This window comes from Pongo abelii, chromosome 11, assembly GCF_028885655.2.
Source record: "Pongo abelii isolate AG06213 chromosome 11, NHGRI_mPonAbe1-v2.0_pri, whole genome shotgun sequence".
NCBI classification, from domain to species: Eukaryota; Metazoa; Chordata; class Mammalia; order Primates; family Hominidae; genus Pongo; species Pongo abelii.
In genome coordinates this window covers 77594368-77616047 of record NC_071996.2, presented here as the reverse complement: position 1 = coordinate 77616047, position 21680 = coordinate 77594368, and the positions used below count along the sequence as shown (strand labels likewise).

Sequence of the window (21680 nt, the reverse complement as noted above, 5' to 3'; positions counted from 1 at the left end):
TAAAATATCAAATGCTTCAGGAATTTGCATGTCATTCTTGCACAGGATCATGCTAATTTTCTCTATATAGTTCCAATTTTAGTGTATGCACTGGCAGAGCCAGCACATCCTACTTCCAATTTTACTTTCACTATACAGTCATGTGCTGCATAACAATGTTTCAATCAGTGACAGGCCACATACACTACAGTGGTCCTGTAAGATTATAATACTGTATTTTTACTGTACCTTTTCTATGTTTAAATACACAAACACCATTGTGTTATAATTGCCTACAGTATTCAGTCCAATAACATGCTGTACAGGTTTGTAGCCTAGGAGCAATACACCACATCATATAGTCTAGGTGTGTAGTAGGTCACACCATCTAAGTTTGTCTAAGTTCACTCTATGGTGGTCACACAATGATGAAATCACCTAATGATGCATTTCTCAGAATAGTACCCCATCATTAAGTGATGCAAGGCTGTAGTCTTTTCTTTTCTTTTTCTTTCTTTCTTTTTCAGACAGAGTCTTGCTCTGTTGCCCAGGCTAGAGTGCAGTGCCGCCATCTTGGTCATTGCAACCTCTGCCTCTCAGGTTCAAGCGATTCTCATGCTTCAGCCTCCAGAGTAGCTGGGACTACAGGCATGCACCACCATGCCCGGCTAATTTTTGTATTTTTAGTAGAGACAGGTTTTTTGCCATGTTGGCCAGGCTTGTCTCGAACTCCTGACCTCAAGTGATCCACCCACCTCGGCCTCCCAAAGTGCTAGGATTACAGGTGTGAACCATTGCGCCTGACCTGTAATCTTTTCTTAATGCCAGGGTGCTCCCTTCAAATCATAAATGGGAACAATTTACTATTCTGCTAAAATCCCTCCAGTGGCTCTCCATCTCACCAAGAGAAAGCCACCATCCTCAGGACGATGTGGCAGCCCTCATTACCTCACTAACCTCATCCCCCACTCTCCTACTTGCTCCCTTTGCCCCTGCCTCTTGCATACTGCCTTGTTGCTATTGCTTGAACATAACAGGCGTACTCCAGCCTCCACAACTTGGTCCTGGTTGTTTTCTCTGCCCCAGATGCTCTTCCCCCCGAACCCCCTCCACCCCTACCAGTATGTCTATGCCTTTTTCTTTTACCTTCTTCCAATCTTAGCTGAAAAGCCATCTTCTCAGAGAGGGCATCCCTGACCCCTGCACTTAACATTGATGCCCCTCACTTACTGCACTGCCTGTTGCCTCCTGTGTCATGTGTCTCCATGACATTTGCCACCTTCTAGTGTACAATACCACTTACTTATCTTGTTTATTGTCTATCTCTTCACACCTAGAATGGAAGCTCCATTGTGGCAAGGATTTATCCCCAGCTCCTAGTACATAGCCAGGCACATAGTGGACACTCAATAAACATTTTTTGAATGAAAAAGTAAAAAAAGGATAATATCAGAGTTGGACAGAGTCTAGGAAATGGTTACTTTGGCATACTATTAATGAGAATGTAAGTTGGTGCAATATTTCTGAAGAATAATGTGGCAATGGGGATTAAAATCTTAAAAATGTATCACTCTTGTGTAACATCAGTTACTTTGAGAAATTCATGATAACCAAATAATATGTTAGTTAGAGCCCTTTTGGTTGCAAATAACAGGAAGCCACTTGTGCTAACTTAAGTACTAATAATAGAGTGGTTATTTATTTATTTATTTATTTATTGGGACGCAGTTTTGCTCTTGTTGCCCAGGCTGGAGTGCAATGGAGCGATCTCAACTCACCACAACCTCCACCTCCCAGGTTCAAGCTATTCTTTTGCCTCAGCCTCCCCAGTAGCTGGGATTACAGGCATGCACCACCACACCTGGCTAATTTTGTATTTTTAGTAGAGACAGGGTTTCTCCATGTTTGTCAGGCTGGTCTCAAACTCCCGATCTCAGGTGATCTGCCCGCCTCAGCCTCCCAAAGTGCTGGGATCACAGACGTGAGCCACCACACCCAGCCAGAGTGATTTATTATGATACATTATATGCCATATTACAGAGGAAGAAAGAAAGAATGCACTATGTGGGACATTTAGACAGCTCTGCCAAACCCACTGGCTTAAGTTAGTCTTCCCAGGAAACAAATGGAGACAGAAAGTTTTCTGGGCAGTGCTCTTTGAATCAATACCTTTAACAGAGTGAAGGAAGCAGGACTGAGCAAAGGGCAAAGTTGAACTGAGATGCCAGTGCAACCCATGCTACAGTTAATTCCATGGTGAGCTCTGGCATTGTTCCTTTTTGAGGCAAGCGACTCAGACCTTTATATCGACATATTAACCAATAATTACTTGTAGGATAATCCTGGAAAGGTGTGCAGCCTTGGTCCAAACAGCTGCCTTAGTACAAGGGCAAATCCTGGGAACTGACTCAGCTTTGAGCCATCAGTAACCGACTCTCCTGGCATCTGGGGCAATGGATACCTTGGTCCTGATGGGGAGGATCTGTGAAGCAGCATACTGTAGCATCTGCTCTACCAGGGAAACTAAAGAAAGTTTAGTTTCTTCCAGGCCTTAGGATAATTGGAACCAGACACTTGGATGCTGCCAGGGCTTTCTCTCGTCTGTTTCTTTCTATGCATCTCTCTCACTCTGGACTGTTTTCCCAGTTTCTTATTTCACAGGGTCAAAGATTATTTCCGACAGCTTCATCCTCAGAGAGAGGGTAACTCTGAATGGTCCAGTTTGGGTCACTGTCCATCCATGGACCTAACCGAACAACTATAGTAGAGGGTAATGTTGTTACTTAGTACTAATATGGTGGCACCTGCTGTAATCATTTGTATTCAAAGAAGTAGAGAAAGGGGGCAAACCCATACTTGCATGTGCCACATCTATAGAGTCAGGAAAAAAAAAATCTCAAAGAATATAAATTAAAGTGTTAACAGTAGTTACTTTTCGGTAGTAGAATTGACAATGGTTTCTTTTTCCTCTTTTTCATTTTGTATACCTTTTTTGTCATTGTTATATGTCTAATAATATTCTAGGAACTGGTGTGAAAAAAAAATCTGGCTTAACTTTGCAAAGCTTATTTCATCAAATTGCAAACAAACTAAACAGGGGTGATTTTTAAAGAAAATATTTAATTGGCTCATGGTTCTGCAGGCTGTACAAGCATGCCTCCAGCATCTGCTCCTGGCGAGGGCCTCAGGAAGCTCGCAATTATGGCAAAAGGTGAAAAGGGAGCAAGCATGTCACATGGTGAGAACGGGAGCAAGAGAGAGAGGAGGGGGAGGTCCCAGACTCTTCTAAACAACCAGATCTTACATGAACTGAGCAAGAACTTGCTTACCACCAATGGATGGTACTAAACCATTAATGAGGGACCCACCTCCATGATCTAGTCATCTCCCACCAGGTCCCACCTCCAACATTGGGAATCACATTTCAACATGAGATTTGGAGGAGACAAACATCCAAACCATATTATTCTGCCCTTAACTCCCCAAATCTCATGTACTTCTCATATTTTAATACAATCATGCCTTCCCAATAGTCCCCCAAAGTCTTAACTTGTCCATTATTGACTCAAAAGCCTCAGGTCCAAAGTCCAAAGTCTTATCTGGAGATGAGTTTCTTCCACGTATAAGCCTATAAGATAAACAAGTTACTTACTCCCAAGATACAATGGTGGTACAGGCGATGGGTAAATATTCCCATTCTAAAAGGGAGAAATTGACCAAAAGAAAGGAGCAATAGGCCCCACACAAGTCTGAAACGCAGAAGGGCAAACATTAAATCTTAAAGCTCCAAAACAATCTCTTTTAACTCCATGTCCCATATCTTACTGTGAGGGGTGGACTCCCAAGGCCTTGGGCAGCTCCACCCCTGTGGCTTTGCAGGGTACAGCTCCTGTGTGTGCTCTCATGGGTCGGAGTTGGGTGCCTATGGCCTTTCCACACTGAGGCTGCAAACTGCTGGTGCCTCTACCATTCTTGGGTCTGGAAGGCAGCTGTCCCTTTCCCACAGCTCCACTAGGCAGTGCCTTGGTGAGGACTCTGTGTGGGGGTTCTAACCCTACATTTCTTTCAGCAGTGCCGTAATAGAGTTTATCTATGGGTAATCTGTCCTGTAGCAGGCTTCTGCCTGGGCACCTAGGGTTTTCCCGTACCTCCTCTGAAATCTAGGCAGAAGTTGCCAAGCCTTCTTGCTTGCATTCTATGTGCCTACAGGCTTAACACATGGAAGCCACCAAGGGCTTATGACCTGTGCTCTCCAGAGTGGCAGCCCAAGCAGTATCTGGTGCCCTTTGAGCCTTGGCTGTAGCTGGAGCAGCCTGGATGCAGGAAGCAGTATCATGAGGCTGCACAGGGCAGCGGCACCCCAGGCCTGGTCCCAAAACCATTCTTTCCCTGTAGGTCTCTGGGCCTGTGATGGGAAGGGCTGCATCAAAGATTTCTGAAATGACTTCGCATTTAGTCATGCTCCCTTTTAGTCATGCTAATCTCTCTAGTAAGTGGTTGTTATCCAGACCACTTGGATTCTTTCTCTACCTCAGGACCAGGCTGCAAATTTTCCAAACTTTTATGCTCTGCTTCCCTTTTAAATATGAATTCCAACTTTAAGTCGTTCCTTTGCTCCTGCATCTGATTTAGGGTGTTAGAAGCAGGCATGTCACTTTTTGAATGCTTTGCTGCCTAGAAATTTCTTCTACCAGATACTGTAGGTAATCACTCTTGAGTTTAAACTTCCACAAAGCCCTAGGACATGGACACAATGAAGCCAAGTTCTTTACTAGGGAGTAACAATGGTGATCTTTCCTCCAGTTCCCAGTAAGTTTCTCATTGCCATCTGAGACCTTATCAGCATATTTCTATCAGCATTTTGATCACAACCATTTAGCTAGTCTGCAAGAAGTTCCAGACTTCCCCTCATCTTCCTATCTTTTTCTGAGCCCTCCAAACTCTTCCAGCCTCTATCTGTTACCCAGTTCCAAAGCTGCTTCCACATCATCAGGTATCTTTTCAGCAAAGCCCCACTGCTCATTATCAATTTTATTAGCCCGTTCTTGCATTGCTATAAAGAAATACCTGGAGCTGGGTAGTTTGTAAAGAAAACAGGTTTAACTGGTTTACAGTTCTGCAAGCTATACAAGCATGCCTTCAGCATCTGCTCCTGGTGAGGGCCTCAGGAAGTTTCCAATCGTGGTAGAAGGCAAAGGGGGAGCAAGCATGGTGAGAGCAGAAGCAGGAGAGAGAAGGGTGAGGTCCCAGACTCTTTTAGACAACCAGATCTCATGTAAACTAACTGAGTGAGAACTCACTTATCACTAAGGGGATGGTGCCAAACCATTCATAAAGGATCTGCCCTCATGATCCATTCACCTTTCACCAGGCCCACTTCCAACACTGGAGATCACATTTCAACATGAGATTTGGAGGGGACAAAACATCCAAACTGTATCACCTTCTTACATCCTGTAGCTCCTTAATCCTCTATAGTGTGACCATGCAATAAATACAAACTTGAAACAAAACCATCCATTGCGTTTGCCAAAATGTAGGCTGAAAGAGGGCAGTGTAAACCATTGACAAGGATGTCTTCAATATCCTAGCACACTACCTGCTGGGAAGTCCAGCACAGCAGTGGCCTATTTGAAATTGCTCTGTTAGCTTTTATGTTTATATTAACATATTCATCCATTCATTTAACTGATGTTGGTGAGTACCTATATGCTGGGAAATATAAAGAAAAACAACAGAACCCTACTCTGAATGAGCTAAGGATCCAGTAAATAGAATGGTAGAATATGTGTCTGAGTGTGTGTGTACAAAATATATATTTGCATATATACTCAAATAGTTATAATAAAATGTATGAAATATTAAATGCATTAAGATCCATACTTGAATAGTTCTCTGAGTGTTAAAAAAAGGATGAGTTACTTCTGGGTGGGTTGGCTTCATGGAGAACTTCAGTTTAAATGATTGTTTTGAGATTTCAGCTGAACAATATCATTATCTATCTATCTATATATGTATATATATATTTGTTGTTGTTGTTATTGTTGTTGTTGTTCATTTTGTTTTAACCAAGCTTCTGGATTAACATATCCCCTATACCAGTGGGATGCACAGGCTTTAAAAAAAGGGGGGACCCTAAAGAACTAGTATTAAATGTTTTTGATTAAATAAAACTCTCACAAGTTTCAGGGAGGGAAAAGAAAGGTGGAGTTTTAAGGCCCTGAGGGTCTGGGAGAGTGGGAAGGACTGTGGAATGTGGAGGCTGTCAAGGCTGATTCCCTTATGCTAAGAAATGCCTAGGTCTGAGACTGATTACCCTAAGACAAGCAAACACCAGCTCTTCCCTAAGGAGACTGTCCTGTATTAAAAAATATAAGCTGGAGAAATGAAGTAGCTGCTCGATTAAGTAATGAGATATAAATGTACGTTGGATGGTAGAAAGCCTAATGTTTCCCATTACAGTTGGAAAGGAGGCTGAGCTTCAATGTGGAGGGAAAAACTTAACCTAATGCACTGAGCACAGAAAAGGGGTGGAGAACACAGAGGTGTGGCCACGCTGATTGAAGACCGGACATGAGAAGCTTTTTCTCATTCTGGATGTTTTCTTCTTTGGGTTGAAACCAGTACTTTACTTCACCCTGTCTCTAGAGGTTATCTTTCTCCAATTTGCATTGTTCCTCAGAAGAAACACAGGAAACACAGGAAGACATTCCCTAAGACAGCTGGCTTCCCCTCACAGCTAAGAGGTACCAGGCACTTAAAACACTTTTAAAGCCAAAGAATCAGACTTCTTTCTGACCCAAGCTCAGAAAGAAAGGGATATTAATGAAATCACTTATGGATACAATAGAAACTCAACAGGAAACTCTTGGTTCTACCTTAGAGTGGAATTCTAAAATTTTACTTTTCAGTAAAATAAATTTCATCCTGTCACTCAACTGCTGAAGAACCTATTATCTTGTAATTCCTGGGCCAGCAATATCTGGGCATTCCAGTGACACTGATGGTCCAATGACAGGCAGGTTCTCAGGACCCCCTTCCCTTCTTCCTTTCCCTCTCTACTCTCAGCCAGCTGTCTCACCAGCTACCATTATCCAGAGAGATTTAAGGGCAAGAGTTGCAGGTTAACTCTCTCCCTAAATTTCAATTTAGATCTACTCCAATTATATAATGTTTTTTTCAGTTGGTCTGTTCAAATTCTATGTAAAAATTTTCTGTCAAAGCTCTTTGCAGAATACTAAGTTCATAAGTGATATTTTATAAATTCCTGTTATTTGCTTTATTACTTGGAGTTTATCTTTTTTATATCTAACCTTCTGGTAGTGACATGGTTTGACTGTGTCCACACCCAAATCTCACCTTGAATAGTAATAATCCCCACGTGTCAAGGGCGGGACCAAGTGGAGATAATTGAATCATGGGGGCGGTTTCCCCCATGCTATTCTCATGATAGTGAGTGAGTTTCTCATGAGAGCTGATCGTTTTGTAAGGGGCTTCCCCCTTCACTTGGTACTCATTTCTCTTTCCTGCTGCCATGTGAAGAAGGACATATTTGCTTCCCTTTCCACCATGATTGTAAGTTTCCTGAGGTCTCCCCAGCCCTGCGGAACTGAGTTAATTAAACCTCTTTTCTTTATAAATTACCCAGTTTTGGGTATTTCGTCATAACAGCATGAGAACAGACTAATACAGGTACATTATTATCATCAATGAATGTTTTGTCAAATGAAAATAAAGGCGGAATTTCTAAACTGGATTCTAATTGGAGCATCAACTCTAAACTCAATTTTTTATAACAAAATTTTTTTTATGGTATTACGCTAACTTTTACAATAAAGGATACTGAATGAGCAAACTATACCAATGTATATGAATATGCCAATGATAAAAATTTGTGGCTAGATCCTTTCCTATAGAAAGGTGATGTGCAATGGAGTTCTGAGTTGAAAGTTCTGGATTCCAGGTTCTACCTTATAAGGTTGCTGAGAGATTCAAATAAAAAAAATGTATGGAAAGCATTCCACACAATTCCTAACATTCACTTTAAGCTGGGGACAAAATTGATTAGAATTGTATCTGGGCCACATTTCGTACTATTTCACCCTCCCACATCAAATTTCTCAGCTTTTTTAGTAGTGTTGAATCAATATGGTGGCCAGAGAGACTAGAACTGGAGGCAGGAAGACCAGGAGGACGATTCTTGGTTGCTGTGCCAGTTCTTGAATCCCCTTTACATAGGAGAATTTCGGTAATACTTGAAGGTTAAGAAAAGTAAACAAACCAGGGGTACCAATCTACATAATAAGAAATAGGGGCCGGAGAGAGGGGCAGGAAAGTCATATAGGCTGAGGTATAGGAGAGAATTTGTGGGGGCTGAGAGTGCTCTGCTCCAGAACTCTGGAGTGTTCTGTGGGGTGTGGCAGAAAAGGAGGACGGAAATTTTAAGAAGAGTTTATATAGTATACACTATAATATTCCTTGTGAAATGCAAGTAAAGGCTACAATTCCCTTTAAATCCCTTTTGTCAGATGGACTCTTGCTTAGAATGCAAGAGACTAGGCCATTTAGGGTCCTGGAATCCATTTATCTTATTATAAACTCTATAGTTGGTAGCCAATTATGAACATAATTAATACTTACCCATCCCTGTATAGCAATTTATGTAAGTATGCTCCTATAAAGCTTACTGGTTCATCACATACAGGCAGATGTGGAATCCCATTTGAGGCTCAACTGGAAATCCTAAAACATATACAAAATAATGTTCCTGATGTTGAATAAATTATATTTTAAGAGGTTTAACTTATTTTGAAATTGAAAAATATGACAAAACAAATGGCTGATTTAATGAAAAAAAAATCCAACTGTTTGGATGGCATTGCATAGTAGAAAACACACTTCGTAAAATAATTGATTACAATTTTTATTTCCAAAAATTGTGTTGGTGATGCTGCCATGACTGTATATAGTCTGGGAAGCAAATACATATGAGGTTAAAGGAGAAGGGCACTGCTCTGGCATTTCAAAAGAGATTGTTTCATAAGAAGAGGACCTGAAGCTGAGTGTGGTGTCCCAGCTACTCAGGAGGCTGAAGCGGGAAGATCACTTGAGCCTAGGAGTTTGAGGCTGCAGTGAGCTATGATTCTGCCACTGCACTCCAGCCTGGGTGACAGAGTGAGACTCTGTCTCTGAAAAAATAAGTAAACAAAAGATAAATGAAAATATTTAAGGCTTTATAAGAAACTAGATTTTACTGAATACTGAGGAAGATAACCCACATGGAGCGAGGAAGAAAAATATTTGTTGACTGTCCACTCTGTGCTTTTACTCCTCAGACTGACCGTAGAAGCAGACATGTGCTAGTTGCCTGCCTAGTTCCTTTTCCCTTCCTCTAGTTGTTGACTGGTATTTCTACAGGAAATTCACCTCAGCCATGAGGTTGGAGAAGATTATTCCCCTCAGGTTCAGGGAAACTCATGATTGGCTTGCACTTGCCTCTTCCCTCTGGCCAGTGATGAGTCATGGATGGGCACACAACCCAATTCAGGCCAGTGAGAGAGAGAGAGAGGAAAGAGAGAGAGAGAGAGAGATTCCAAGATGTATGCACAACTCTCTTCCCTTGGATGGAGAGGTGGGACTATGTGATGTCTAGAAGCTCTGAAGCCATCCTGCTACCAAAAGGGGAGAGTCTGGAGATGCCATGAGTTGGGGTGCCCTGTGGTATATGATACAGTGACTAGAGAAATGGAGAAACTAAGTCCTTGGGGACATTCTTTGCACAGCTGGATCAGCCTTCCCTGAAACTCGCCTTGACTCTGGTCTTTCCCATTACAGAGCAAATAAATTCTCTTTGTTCATTTAACTCAAAGCCAATTTGAGTTAAATTTTCCATCAGTTGCAACCAAAATGTTGCAAACTGATACAGAAGATACCTTCATTTTACAGAAGAAGAAACTGAAATCCAGAAAGGTTTAAACATTCTCCAAATCACATAGGTAGTGAGAGGTGAAGCCAAGATTCAGATCCAAGTGTTTCTGACCAGTGTTTTTTCAAGATGACTGTGACATTCTAGAAGTTCCAGGGAGGTAGCAGATGAAATGATGAGCTTAATTTCAAGGGTATATTGTGCCTTATTAGCTTACAACAATGGCAAGTGTGTGTGTGTGTGTGTGTGTGTGTGTGTATTCGACAGTTTTACTGTAACTCAAAAATGTGTTACTGGAAAATAGGGCACTACAAATAATCTGAGGCCAGAGTTTTACATAATGAATCCAAATTCCTAGTTGCCTTAAGTACTTGTAGAAAGCAGGCTTCAGACAACATAATAAGCATCAATTCAACAGGTTGGCCTTCTACATCTGTCCTCAAACTTGCCTGTGTAGCTTCTTCTCCCACTTCTTCCTCTCATGAGTCCTTTGCAACAAACTGTCCTGCCAGCAAATCTTCTCTCACGATTTTCCTCATGTTCTGGCTTTCACTAGAAAGTCTCAGACTTTCCTCATGCTCTCCCCTCTTTCCTAAACTCCATTTCCCTTTTTCTCTTTTCTGTTTGCCTAATTCCTGTTCAGACCTCAAAGCACAGCTTCACCTATCATGAACTTTTTACCTATTTCATCAGCTAGAAATAATCTTTCTCTTTTCTGAACTCCCACAAACTTTAATCTGTACTCCTGTTATGGCCTCTGTCATTGTCCCATTTTCCCAAGAGACTACTTTTTTTTTTTTTAGATCTGGATACATGTTTGATTCATCTTTTGCTTCTTTGCCAGAAGCTAGCATGATGTCTGGAATATTGTAGGTACTCAGCAAATACTTGTTGAATGGATAAAGAATGGATGGATGATTTTAAATATGTGCATTGTCTCAAATATCTGACACAGGTCCTATTTTACAACAGAATACAAAAGAGCTTTATGAAAACTCCATCACAGCAGTAGACGAGTTTCCAGTCCAGATTGTGATTTTAATCATGGAATTTCACTTGTCTGTTTTTCAGTTCTGTTTTCTAATTAGAGATTGTGTAAGTCTAATCCAGAGTTCATAGCTATTTTCCTGATTTACAGCTCACAATGTAATCAACTTGAATAAGTCATTCTTATTGTGGACACCCATGTTAACCAGAAAAACCATGGCCATGTTAGGGAGATTTGATTTGTAGCCAAATCCACTTATACCCTCTTGAAAACTAAATCTGGCAGAAATCCAACTGCTCCAGTCAAATACACATTTAGCCACACTGTGCATTAGATATGCCTGGTGACCTCAGAAAAATACACTTGAATAGAAATGCTGGCTTAAAGTACTATAATATGATTGTAGTTCAGAACAAAACTTTTACTTAAGAACAGCCATCGTCATTCTTCTTTTATCTAATGTGTATTTGAAAATATATTTGACTTTAAGCCTATAAAAAAATTCCAAAAGATCTGCTATACTATTAACCAGAAAATAAGTATTCTTCTAAAACATGTATTCAAAACACATTAAAAACAGACCTTTTCTTTACACGCTCCCTTCCTTTTTTGTGCCACTCCAAACCAGTAGCCATTTTGACAGTATATCAAAAGAAATCGTATCACAAAATTTAAAAAACTAGAACCCGTGTCTTTTAGAATGTTCTAACCTAGGATTTACAGTAATATCTGTGGTTTTATTGCCTGTTGAACTAAGAGTTCCTGTTGGTGCTGAGCAATGAACAAGAACTCCATTCTCCTGGTTCCGATTTTCAGTTCCAATTTCTCCTCCCTTCACACCTACACACACACACACACACACACACACACAGCTTCTACAAACACATTTTCTTTTTACTTTGGAAGTGATATAAGGGCTGAGCAGTGTTTCCTCAGTAATAATCCAATTCCTAATCTGTGCCTAGCCAGATGATAGCCACCTCTCATTTTAGCATATTTTTGGTGACAGTATCTTCTGCTAATATAGCAAGCACTGTGTAGGGGAACTGAGAAACTTTTAAATTCTTAAGGTTTCTTATGTATTTCTCAAATTGAGTTTTACTTCATTTCTAAGGCCCAATATTACTATTATAATTTAGGCACCCTCTGGTGGTGAACAGAACACAAATAATTCTCCTAAACATTGAGTTATTTAAGCTTAACGGGCAATTTTACAGTTTATGACATAAATATTATTTTTGTCATAAATAGTGTTATGGTCTAAATCCTTATGTTTGAGGCAAGTGCTGCCTTAGTTACTTGTGTGTATATGGCTTTGTCCTGTGAAAGTGCTATTTGTAAATCATGGAATGCCACACAAATATCAGGTAAGGTATTAATTCAGAAAGTCTGAGATAAAAAACAAGAAGGGGGGTAAAAAATAATCAGAATTAAGTGTTTAAGGAAAACATTGTTAAAAACAAACCAAATAGTCTAGGCGCGGTGGCTCACACCTGTAATCCCAGCACTTTGGGAGGCCAAGGCAGGTGGATCACTTGAGGTCAGGAATTCAAGACCAGCCTGGTCAACATGGTGAAAGCAATCTCTACTAAAAAATACAAAAAGTTAACCAGGTGTGGTGGCTCATGCCTGTAATCCCAGCTACTCAGGAGGCTGAGACAGGAGAATCACTTGAACCTGGGAGGCAGAGATTGCAGTCAGCTCTGAGATTACTGCACTCCAGCCTGTGTGACAGAGTGAAACTCCGTCAAAAAAAAAAAAACAAACAAACAGACCAAATAGCCCGATACAGTGGCTCACACCTGCAATCATAGCACTTTGGGAGGCTGAGAGGAGTGGATTGCTTGAGCTCAGGAGTTCAGACCAGCCTGGGCAACATGGCAAACCCTGTCTCTACTAAAAATACAAAAATTAGCCAGGTGTGGTGGCATGCACCTGTGGTTCCAGCTACTCCAGAGGCTGGGGTAGGAGGATTGCTGGAGCCTGCAAAGTCAAGGCTGCAGGGAGCTGAGATTGTGCCACTGCATTCCACCCTGGGTGACAGAGTGAGACCCTGTCTCAAATCAAAACGAAAAACAAATCCACTTTAAACAAATTCACACAATGGAAACAAACACTTTAACTAGTAACATAAATATGGGATAGAGAGAATGTCACATATTGTGAATATTTAAATAAATAATTTTAACTTTCTTAATCTTAACTTTAGCAGAAATATACTGTGTAACATTTTTCTCTTCACTAGCAAACTTCTGCACTATTTTGGGAACTGTGCTAATAGCACTGGTATTCCTAGTGTTTAAAGCTGTGTTGACATGACAAAGTACTATAATTTTAACTTGTTATTGTGAGGCAGAAACCGCCTCATTAATTTCTGCTTCATTCAAAACTGAGGAACAAATCAATGTTTACCAATGGGAATGAAGCTAAATGGGTAACAAAAAGAAATTCAAAACACTTGTGATAAGTCATTAGTTTAAAATGCAGGAAAACCATTTTAAAGGGTTGTCTAGGTTCTGTTTAGTCAACAAAACTTAAATAAAAATGAGAAATTATTTTAGTAAATTTGAAATGGGTTGTTCAGTGCACACTTTTAATTTTAATCCTGTTAAACCAGAAAAATGTTGCTTTCTACATGATTAATATAACACTATTAGTACAACACACTGCAGAAGAAATAGCAGTACCACTGGTTTGACAAAATATGACTTCTTTATTACATTAGGTATTTATGAACTTTAGATATAACAGCACTTTAAATATATTGAAGATTCAAATAAAAATGTCCTCTGTTTTATCCATAAACCAGTTAATTTAAAGATTTTAAAATATCACAGAATGACAGATAAACCTAAAAGGGACATTAGAGATAACTTAGTACCATCCTTTCATTTTACAAAGGAGGAAGATAAGAACTAGAAAGAGTAAAACATTTGTCTAAAAATCTGACAGCTAGTTAGTAACGAATAAACAAATCTGGCTCTTCTAAGCACTTGCATGTTAAGCACAAAATGAAATCATTGAATGAAAACATAAATATTTTGAGAAGTCAATTCATTCTTTGCCCTTCTTTTATAAACAATCTAAGTCACCACCCGTAATAATCACCTCCAAGCAGTTAACGCCCTTCCTTGCATTGACTCTGTAGCTGAAAGGCTGTGGCTGTATTTTCAGCTAAGTGAGAAAAGAAGCACATGCAATAGAATAGGAATAGCTCATTGAAAAAAATATGCTATTTTAAAAGCCAATACTATTTCCAAGACAGGCACTTTGATCAAGTATAGAGAGCATTTTGTTAGAGCATCAAACCATTTGGAAGTCAGTTGAAAGGAATGGCTTGTGGAAAGCAGGATGCTTTAAAGGGAAACATAGCAACATTCACTTTTTTTGTTTTGTTCCAAATTGTACCTTAAAAACAGCTGTGTGTGTGTGTGTGTGTGTGTGTGTGTGTGTGTGTGTGTGTGTGTGTATGTGGGTGTGCGAGTAGAAAGGGGAGAGGAAAAGGATCTTCACTTGAGTTTAAGCGGGTATTTCACTAGGATTCAGCTGTATTTGGCTAAACTAGTGAGTGGAAAGCTGGTCCAGTAACCAAAGGGAGGGTAAATCTGCACACAGGGCAGCTCCTTTCCCTCTGTCTCACTCCCAGGACAACCCCTCAAGGGATGGAGAGAGCTACTAGCAAGCTGAACTGCAGCACCAAAACCTTGATGCTCTAACAGAGCTTAACAAAGAGAGAAAGGCATTGTTTCTCTTTTAGCACGATTGGACACATAGTTCTGAGTAGAAGGGCATGTTAATAAAAACTCTTTGAGACAAAATGCAACTTCCCAAACTCTATGCAGAATGGCTAAGGACAAAATACTCTCGTTATTTTGCTTCTAATACTAAACAGATTTTTCTTTTGAAATTCAAACCATGCAACCTCTAAATTGATGCGGGATGGGGTTAGGGAAGGTGGTCGGTGAGAACACCAGAAACCTAAGATTTTCCTATTGGTTCTGCTACTAAATAGGTGAACACATTTGGGAAAATCTTTTAACGGGGAACTCAGTTTTCTTATCTATAAATCATGGGAGTTTTGGTCTTTTCCTATTCAAAATTCAGTGGTTCTATTCTGAAGGAAAATATTTTCTTTTAAATTATAAAGGCAAAAACTTTCTGAGATTACAAAAAACACTTTCAGGGGCTAACCTAAGGTCCCTGAATAGCCCATAATCCCCTTGAAATTATGTGAAAATTTTCCGGTGAATGTGTGTATGTATGCAAGCACTTTTCTAAGAGGAGGGACAGTATTTTCATTAGAGCCTCAAAAGGAAATTAGGTCCAAAAATGTTGAAGACCACTAGTTGAAACAGTAAATGGAGTCTTCAGTTTCTGATTTATTTGGCTGCAGAGCAGATTAGCAGCAATCTTTATATGGTTATAAAATCTATCCCACAAAGCTTTCTTGAGTTTCTCATTTATCTTCATGAGCTGTGTGTTTGTAATTTTTTATGAGCAGAAAGGTTGTTCAAAATCAAGAGTCCATTTTCATGAAAGATTTTAAATTCTGGGGATTTTAAAGATTTATTTTGATTAGTGGCTAAAGAGAGCCATTTTACATCACAAAATTCCAAACATATAGCATCTTAAACACTTGCCCATTCATGTTGAATCATTTTAATATTTCTTTCTTCCTGAGTTAACTGACTTGAAACAAAAGGCTTGGCTCCTCCTTCCAGCCTGCTTTTCTTCTGATGCTTAAGTCTGCTGTGAAATAATGATGGTGAATTAACTGTGGTTCCATTGGAAGTACTGTAGTAATCTCCCACTTTATCACGATTCGATCTCTAGGATACATTAAATACAAGATATTTCTATAATATTCTTAAAGAAGTATTTGAAAATGGGAAAGAAGAGGGAAATGACACTAGGGAACCTGAGGAACTAAGAGGAAAGACGCCTGTAGAAAGAAAGGAGAACCAAAGAGAAGATCTACATGATCAGATACCAAAATAGTATCAAATCCCTAAGCAGAGAAACAAGAAAAAAGAAGGAATTTCTTAAACAGGGCACACATATAGCAACTAGAGAAGAATGACTTCTTGAATACATTAAACGACAACGACGAAAAACATCATAACCCAGCTTTTCAAGAACATCTTTTGGCTGACAGTATCAAGGCGTTGTATGGCTCCTCATGGCAGAGACAGAGGTGAGGAGACAACATCACAGAAAGGAGGACGTTGCCAGTGATTATCAGATAAATACAAGAAGCTCAGGGGAATAATCTTTTGTGGCAAATAAGTGCCAGTCAGTGACACACGTTGATTTTTTTTTCCTTGAGACAATATCAAAGAAGTATAACGTAAAGGGAAGAAAATCAGGTGTAAGCATTGGTCTTTTAACAAATTATCTTAGGTAATCTCAGATGCATTTTAAGCGACTCCTTTTCCTAATGTGTGACAATTTCATCAGAACTACTAGCAGCTCCTAAGTCCAAACGGAGAGGAACGCAGCATTCAGTGCCTCTGTTCCTTCCAGAGCCCTGCAGCTTCAGGTCACCTGCTCCAGCCACAGTGAGCCTGGAGGGCGCCAGGAGGAGAAATATGTCCTCACACGCACCAGGTCCCCAGATGACCCTGCCCGGGCGCTGCATTCACGCAGCATCCTCCTGTGACTCTTCCTCTTTCGAGTAACAGCGTTTTTCTCCTCTCTGCGCCTCCTCAAATTCCATTCAAGAAAAAACCTGGGCTTTCAGCTAAAACGCACACCGGCCCCGCTCCATCCCGCTCCGGGCGGCCGCCTCCAGGGGGGCGCTGGTGGCTCCTCGCAGCCGCGGGAATGAGGGCGCACCCCCTTACCCCCGCGCGCGCCCGTTGCCATGGGAACGCACTCGACCGGGAAGCCCGAGGGAGAGGCGGGAGGCGGCGGCGCGGCAGAGCTCGTGGGAGACGCTATCGCAAGATGGCGTCTGCGAGGCCGCGGGATGCGGAGTGAGCGCGCCCCGCCGGGGGCTGTGCGAGGCTGCTACTGCTCTCCCCGTCGGCACCGCCTCTCCGCCAGCCACTGCGCCGCGGCCAAGCCGGCCGCCTCGCAGGTACCTCCTTCCGCGCGCACGCTCCGCGCCTGATAGCAGCGACAAGTGCCGGCTCGCGGAAAGCTAGCGGGGCTCCCTGGGCCCGGTGCGCCCGACAATAACGCGTGAATAACTTTTTCTTGCAGCGGTCCCCCGCGTCCCGGCCTGCAGCCTCCCCGGGCGCCGGCGCCCCCAGCACGCCCCATCGGGCACCCCACTCCCTCCGAGGTGTGGGTGCGGCGGGCTGATGAGGTGATCCCTAGCCCGCCTGGGAGGAGCGCCTGGACTCGCGGGCGGCGGCGAGCGCCTTTACAATGGCCCTGACCCTGTTTGGTAAGTGCAGCCGTCTCCCCGCGCCGCCGCAGGTGGGCCGCGTCCCGGTGCTCGAGGGCGGGGGCCTGGGGGGCCTGGGCGCCCGGGGAGGGGGCGCGGCGCGTGGGGTCGGGGCGGGCCGGGGTCGCAGAGTTGGGGCGCCCGGGGCGCCGGCTTGCTCCCTCGCGCCTCTCCCATTGTTTCCTCTCCCGGCAGGGCCGATGGGCGTGTGCTCCCCTGGCCAATTCTCGGCTGGGAGGCTCAGAGGTCCTGGGTGTTTTGCAAACGCACAACGATTCTCTAAGATGCCAACTTGGGAGTGAAGTTAACTGGTTGTTTTCAAACCTGCCTTTCCCGTCGGTAAATAAATCCTTGGAAAGTTTATTTATTTTGAACGAGGTATCTGTGCATCCCCAGCCTCCTTGGAATTGCCAAATGCATGTGTTGCTTCCTGTTGGACTATTGGGGAATTTTTTTTTGGACTCAGTATATTCCTTTGGAAATAAGTATGATTTGTGAACTGAATATGGGTTAAAATTGAAAATGTTTGCACTAACGAATGAGAGCAGACAGAAGAAAGTTGGTTACCGGAAGATAACTGTAATCTCAGGAGACTGAGTATTCATTAAGAAAGAAATGTTATTTTTGTGGTGTAATTACTGCAACACTGTTGCTTTTGGTGGTTAAGACTTCAAGGTGTTTTTTTCTCAATCTGCAATGACAATGGGTTGGGAAAAAGACTGAAAAGATACATTCTTTCCTTTTACAAAACTGGACTATGGTACATAGGTATCTGACTTTAAGAATAAACTCAATATATGAACATTTAGACTTTCAAAGTATTCAGCTTTTTCGAAGAAGCAAAGTACAGTGATATGTAATTGATAGCTACGAGAACAGCCTAAGTTATTCACAATATCAAGTTTCCAGTTCAGTTTTAATTATGTCATTTGATCAAACACGTTAGAGGTGTTACATACCTCAAATGCTTTTTGAGGTAAATACCTCACAGTGAATTAAGCTGCTGGAATCAAAGTGTTACTTTTATTTAACTATCTTATTTTATAAATTAAACAGACCCAGAGAGGTTGTTTCCCAAGGTCACATGGCTCTTTTGTGGCAAAACTGAGCCTAGAATTCACTTCACCAGGCTTCAGTCTGGGACTGTGTTTACTGTGCCCAAGTGCATTACTAGAAGTGCCATTTCTTACTTGGTGATGATCCTCCATAGGTACTTTAAAAAGTGTCTTCTTTTTCTGAAAAATAAGAAAATTCTCGCTGTTTCTCAGTACCTTGTATCTAAGCCTTATTTAATAGCAGCATTTTCCTTAAATGTGGACCTTTTTGGTACAAACATTTTCTTTCCTAAAGAGATATTTGGCATTTTCAAGGTGTGGTTTCAGAAGTAAGGTTTACAAGTCAACTTTTCAAATACTCGCATTCCTGACGAATAAAAAAAGATAAATTGGGGTGAAAAATGCTCTTTTAAAATGAATTCTAAATTCTAAATCTTTAACCACTGTGGTGAAGATGAGGAAGGGAAAAGCATGGAATGTGGCCTGTAGAAGAAAGTATAAGAAATCACTCCCAGCTTTCAAAATGGATAATGTATCTTTAAAATTTTAAAGTCTACTTATGCGAAAATAGAATTCATTTCACAAAATCCAGTTTATTACAGTGTGAACGTTTCTGTGTTATAAAACAAAGCACTCTTGAGTGCAGAGGCTATTTGTTAAGTAGTGATAGAGCAGCAGCTGTTTTTAAAAGTGGTTGCACATCACTCATCAGTCATCTGGGATGTCTATTAAAAATGTAGATTCTTTTGCCCAAAGACATGGGGGAAGGGGATTTTAAAGTGACTCCCTTTGTGATTCTTATGCTCACTCAAGTTTGAGAACTGTTGTATTCAAGATAAATGCTAGGAGATTGGGTCAAACTCGCCCAATTCAAAATAGCTTTTTGTGTATGTTCAGAGATGTACCCAAGGGTTAGAAGAAATGGATTTTATTTTAGATTTTACTACCTTTAACTAGTTGGTCCTAGTCAGAAGTGCCTCATGTCCCTTCATGTTTACTCTTAATGACCAACTTAGAACAGAAGAGCAATGGAGCAATAAAGTTCTGTGAGATGGTAGTGAAAAGAGTTAGAGGCAGGGACCTAACCAGATCAACGGGATTTGTCAGACCTCAGCAGAGTTTATACCTGAGGCTCCCCAGAGTAACCACTGCCAGGGCCCTATCTTTTGTATCTTGGTTGATTAGTTAGTGCAGTCCAGCAGTAGAGTCTAGACTAGTTATTTGCTTTGTGTTTTACATTTTCTTTCCATTCAGGCTTTTTATAAATATAAGAAATATTCTTTTTATAGGGAGTTGGTGACTTAGTTTTAAAAAGTGGAGCCTCTAACATTACCTGATTTTGTATTTGCATACATTTAATTTTTTTCACGTGTTAAGTATATTATAGGAACTCAAATACTTGTTAAATTAAGCTGAATAGTTAAGACTGTCTTATCTCTCATCCTCACTGTTAATCACCTTTGCTGCTTAACATATTTTTAATGCATATTAGTTTTATTTTGGGATAGAAGAACCAGACTCCAATCTTGAATGATTTTACAGTCTCATTTGGGAATTGAAAATGTGCATTTTTGAAAGCTTATGAATTTGCACCCATTTTTCTTCTCCTTTCAAATGAACTCACATCTCATTATCAGCTTCGATATAGTTTTTAAATCCCCCAATTTCAAAAATTATCCAAATGTATTACAGACTCTGCTCACTCACCTTGCTCATTTTTTCAGCAAACATCTGTCACAGCGTACAAGAGACATGGTCCTCTAGTGGCACTCCAGAGTCTTTTCTAGAACTATAGCGAATGCACCTAATTCACTAATTACCTAATTCCGTATAGTGAGTGGCACTTAACTATTAACTAATTCCGTATAGGCTTTGTGAGAATTTCCTTAGTAGAGAGCACATGTTTTCTAGTAATTACTGGGATAAAAGGAAAGTCTCAGATCCTTGAATATGGGAATTTGTAGCTGGTGTACCTGACAAAATGTCCTGATTGGCCACACCAATACAGCCTTAGTTGGCAGAGCTGGGTGAATAAGCATTCTGCCAGCTCTTGCCTTGGCAGGAATCTCTGTCATTTATAGCTTAATGGGGCTGTGGTTTATAGCCCAGACCAACTGATGCGATTGGGAACTCAGTTACCATCGGCTGGGCTGGCTGAACCTTGAATAATGGTCCTCTATCTGGGTAGAGTCACCTCTGGCGTTGCCGCTCACCCTCCTTGCCCCTTATTCTTGTTACCATTTAGTCAACCATCCTTACTGTCATAGATTACTTCTAATAATGCTTATGATTTTGCTATAATTTTGTACCGTCTTTCCTCAGACGCTTCTGCCATGGAAACCTTTTCATTATCTCACTTTATTCAGCATCTGTCACTAACCTGACACACCTACCTATGGACATCTTTTGGAGCAATTAAATAGCAATGGCATGTTCTTTGTGATGTAGTTAGGAAATTTTCTGATTTCCCATATGAATGTCCTGAAATTAAAATGTATTTTTTAAAAGACAAGTCAGTTGAACATGTTCGTATTTGACTGAAAGCTAATTTTATAGGAGATTCCCACTCGACTATACTCTCTGCTGACATTTTTATTTTTCAGTTGTCCAAATACAAGAGGGTGGCCCAGTGGTGTGAGCTCATCTGCCTTTTTCAGAATATATTCTTTTCAGCTGTCATTTAAATCATCATCCTTATTTAAATTTTTGTCCATGTTCCTTCTCATACTGGTGTCAAAACTTAATATTTTAGTCAGACATGGTGGCAATGTGCCTGTAGTCCCTGCTACTCAGGAGGTTGAGGCAAGAGAACTGCTTGAGTTCAGAAGTTCAAGACTGTAGTTGCACTATGATTGTGCCTGTGAATAGCCACTGCACTCCAGTCTGGACAACATAGCAAGACCCTGTCTCTAAAAGAGTAAAAATAAGAAAACCCAGCTGGGCATGGTGGCTCACATCTGTAATGGGTGGCCCATGCCTCCTGGCACTTTGAGGGGCCGAGACTGGAGGATCACTTGAGCTCAGGAGTTTGAGACCAGCCTGAACAACACAGGGAGATACCATCTCAACAGAAAATAATAATAATAAAAAAGGCTGGGTGCGGTGGTTCATGCCTGTAATACCAGCATTTTGCGAGGCCAAGGTGGGTGGATCATTTGAGGTCAGGAGTTCGAGACCAGCCTGGCCAACATGGTGAAACCCCCACCTTTACTAAAAATACAAATATTAGCCAAGTGTGATGGCGGGTGTCTGTAGTCCCAGCTCCTCGGGAGGCTGACACAGGAGAATCCCTTGAACCCAGGAGGCAGAGGTTACAGTGAGCTGAGATTGTGCCACTGCACT

The 21680-nt window shown here is 41.2% G+C and overlaps 1 protein-coding gene and 1 non-coding gene across 3 annotated transcripts in view; one reads left to right on the top strand and one right to left on the bottom strand.

The window, feature by feature from the left end:
* Nucleotides 1–106, bottom strand: LOC112132430 (U6 spliceosomal RNA). Its single transcript, XR_002914203.1, has one exon. It is a non-coding gene; the product is annotated as a U6 spliceosomal RNA (small nuclear RNA).
* A 17040-nt stretch (nucleotides 107–17146) lies between these two features.
* The window catches only part of CHN1 (chimerin 1), a 207957-nt gene continuing 203423 nt past the window's right edge, over nucleotides 17147–21680 (top strand). For both annotated transcript variants that reach the window (XM_063712622.1, XM_024243907.3), the window contains exon 1: nucleotides 17147–17283. In XM_063712622.1, coding sequence (XP_063568692.1) covers nucleotides 17265–17283 — 19 coding nt within the window. In that variant the 5' untranslated portion in view covers nucleotides 17147–17264. The remainder of the gene's footprint in view (nucleotides 17284–21680) is intronic.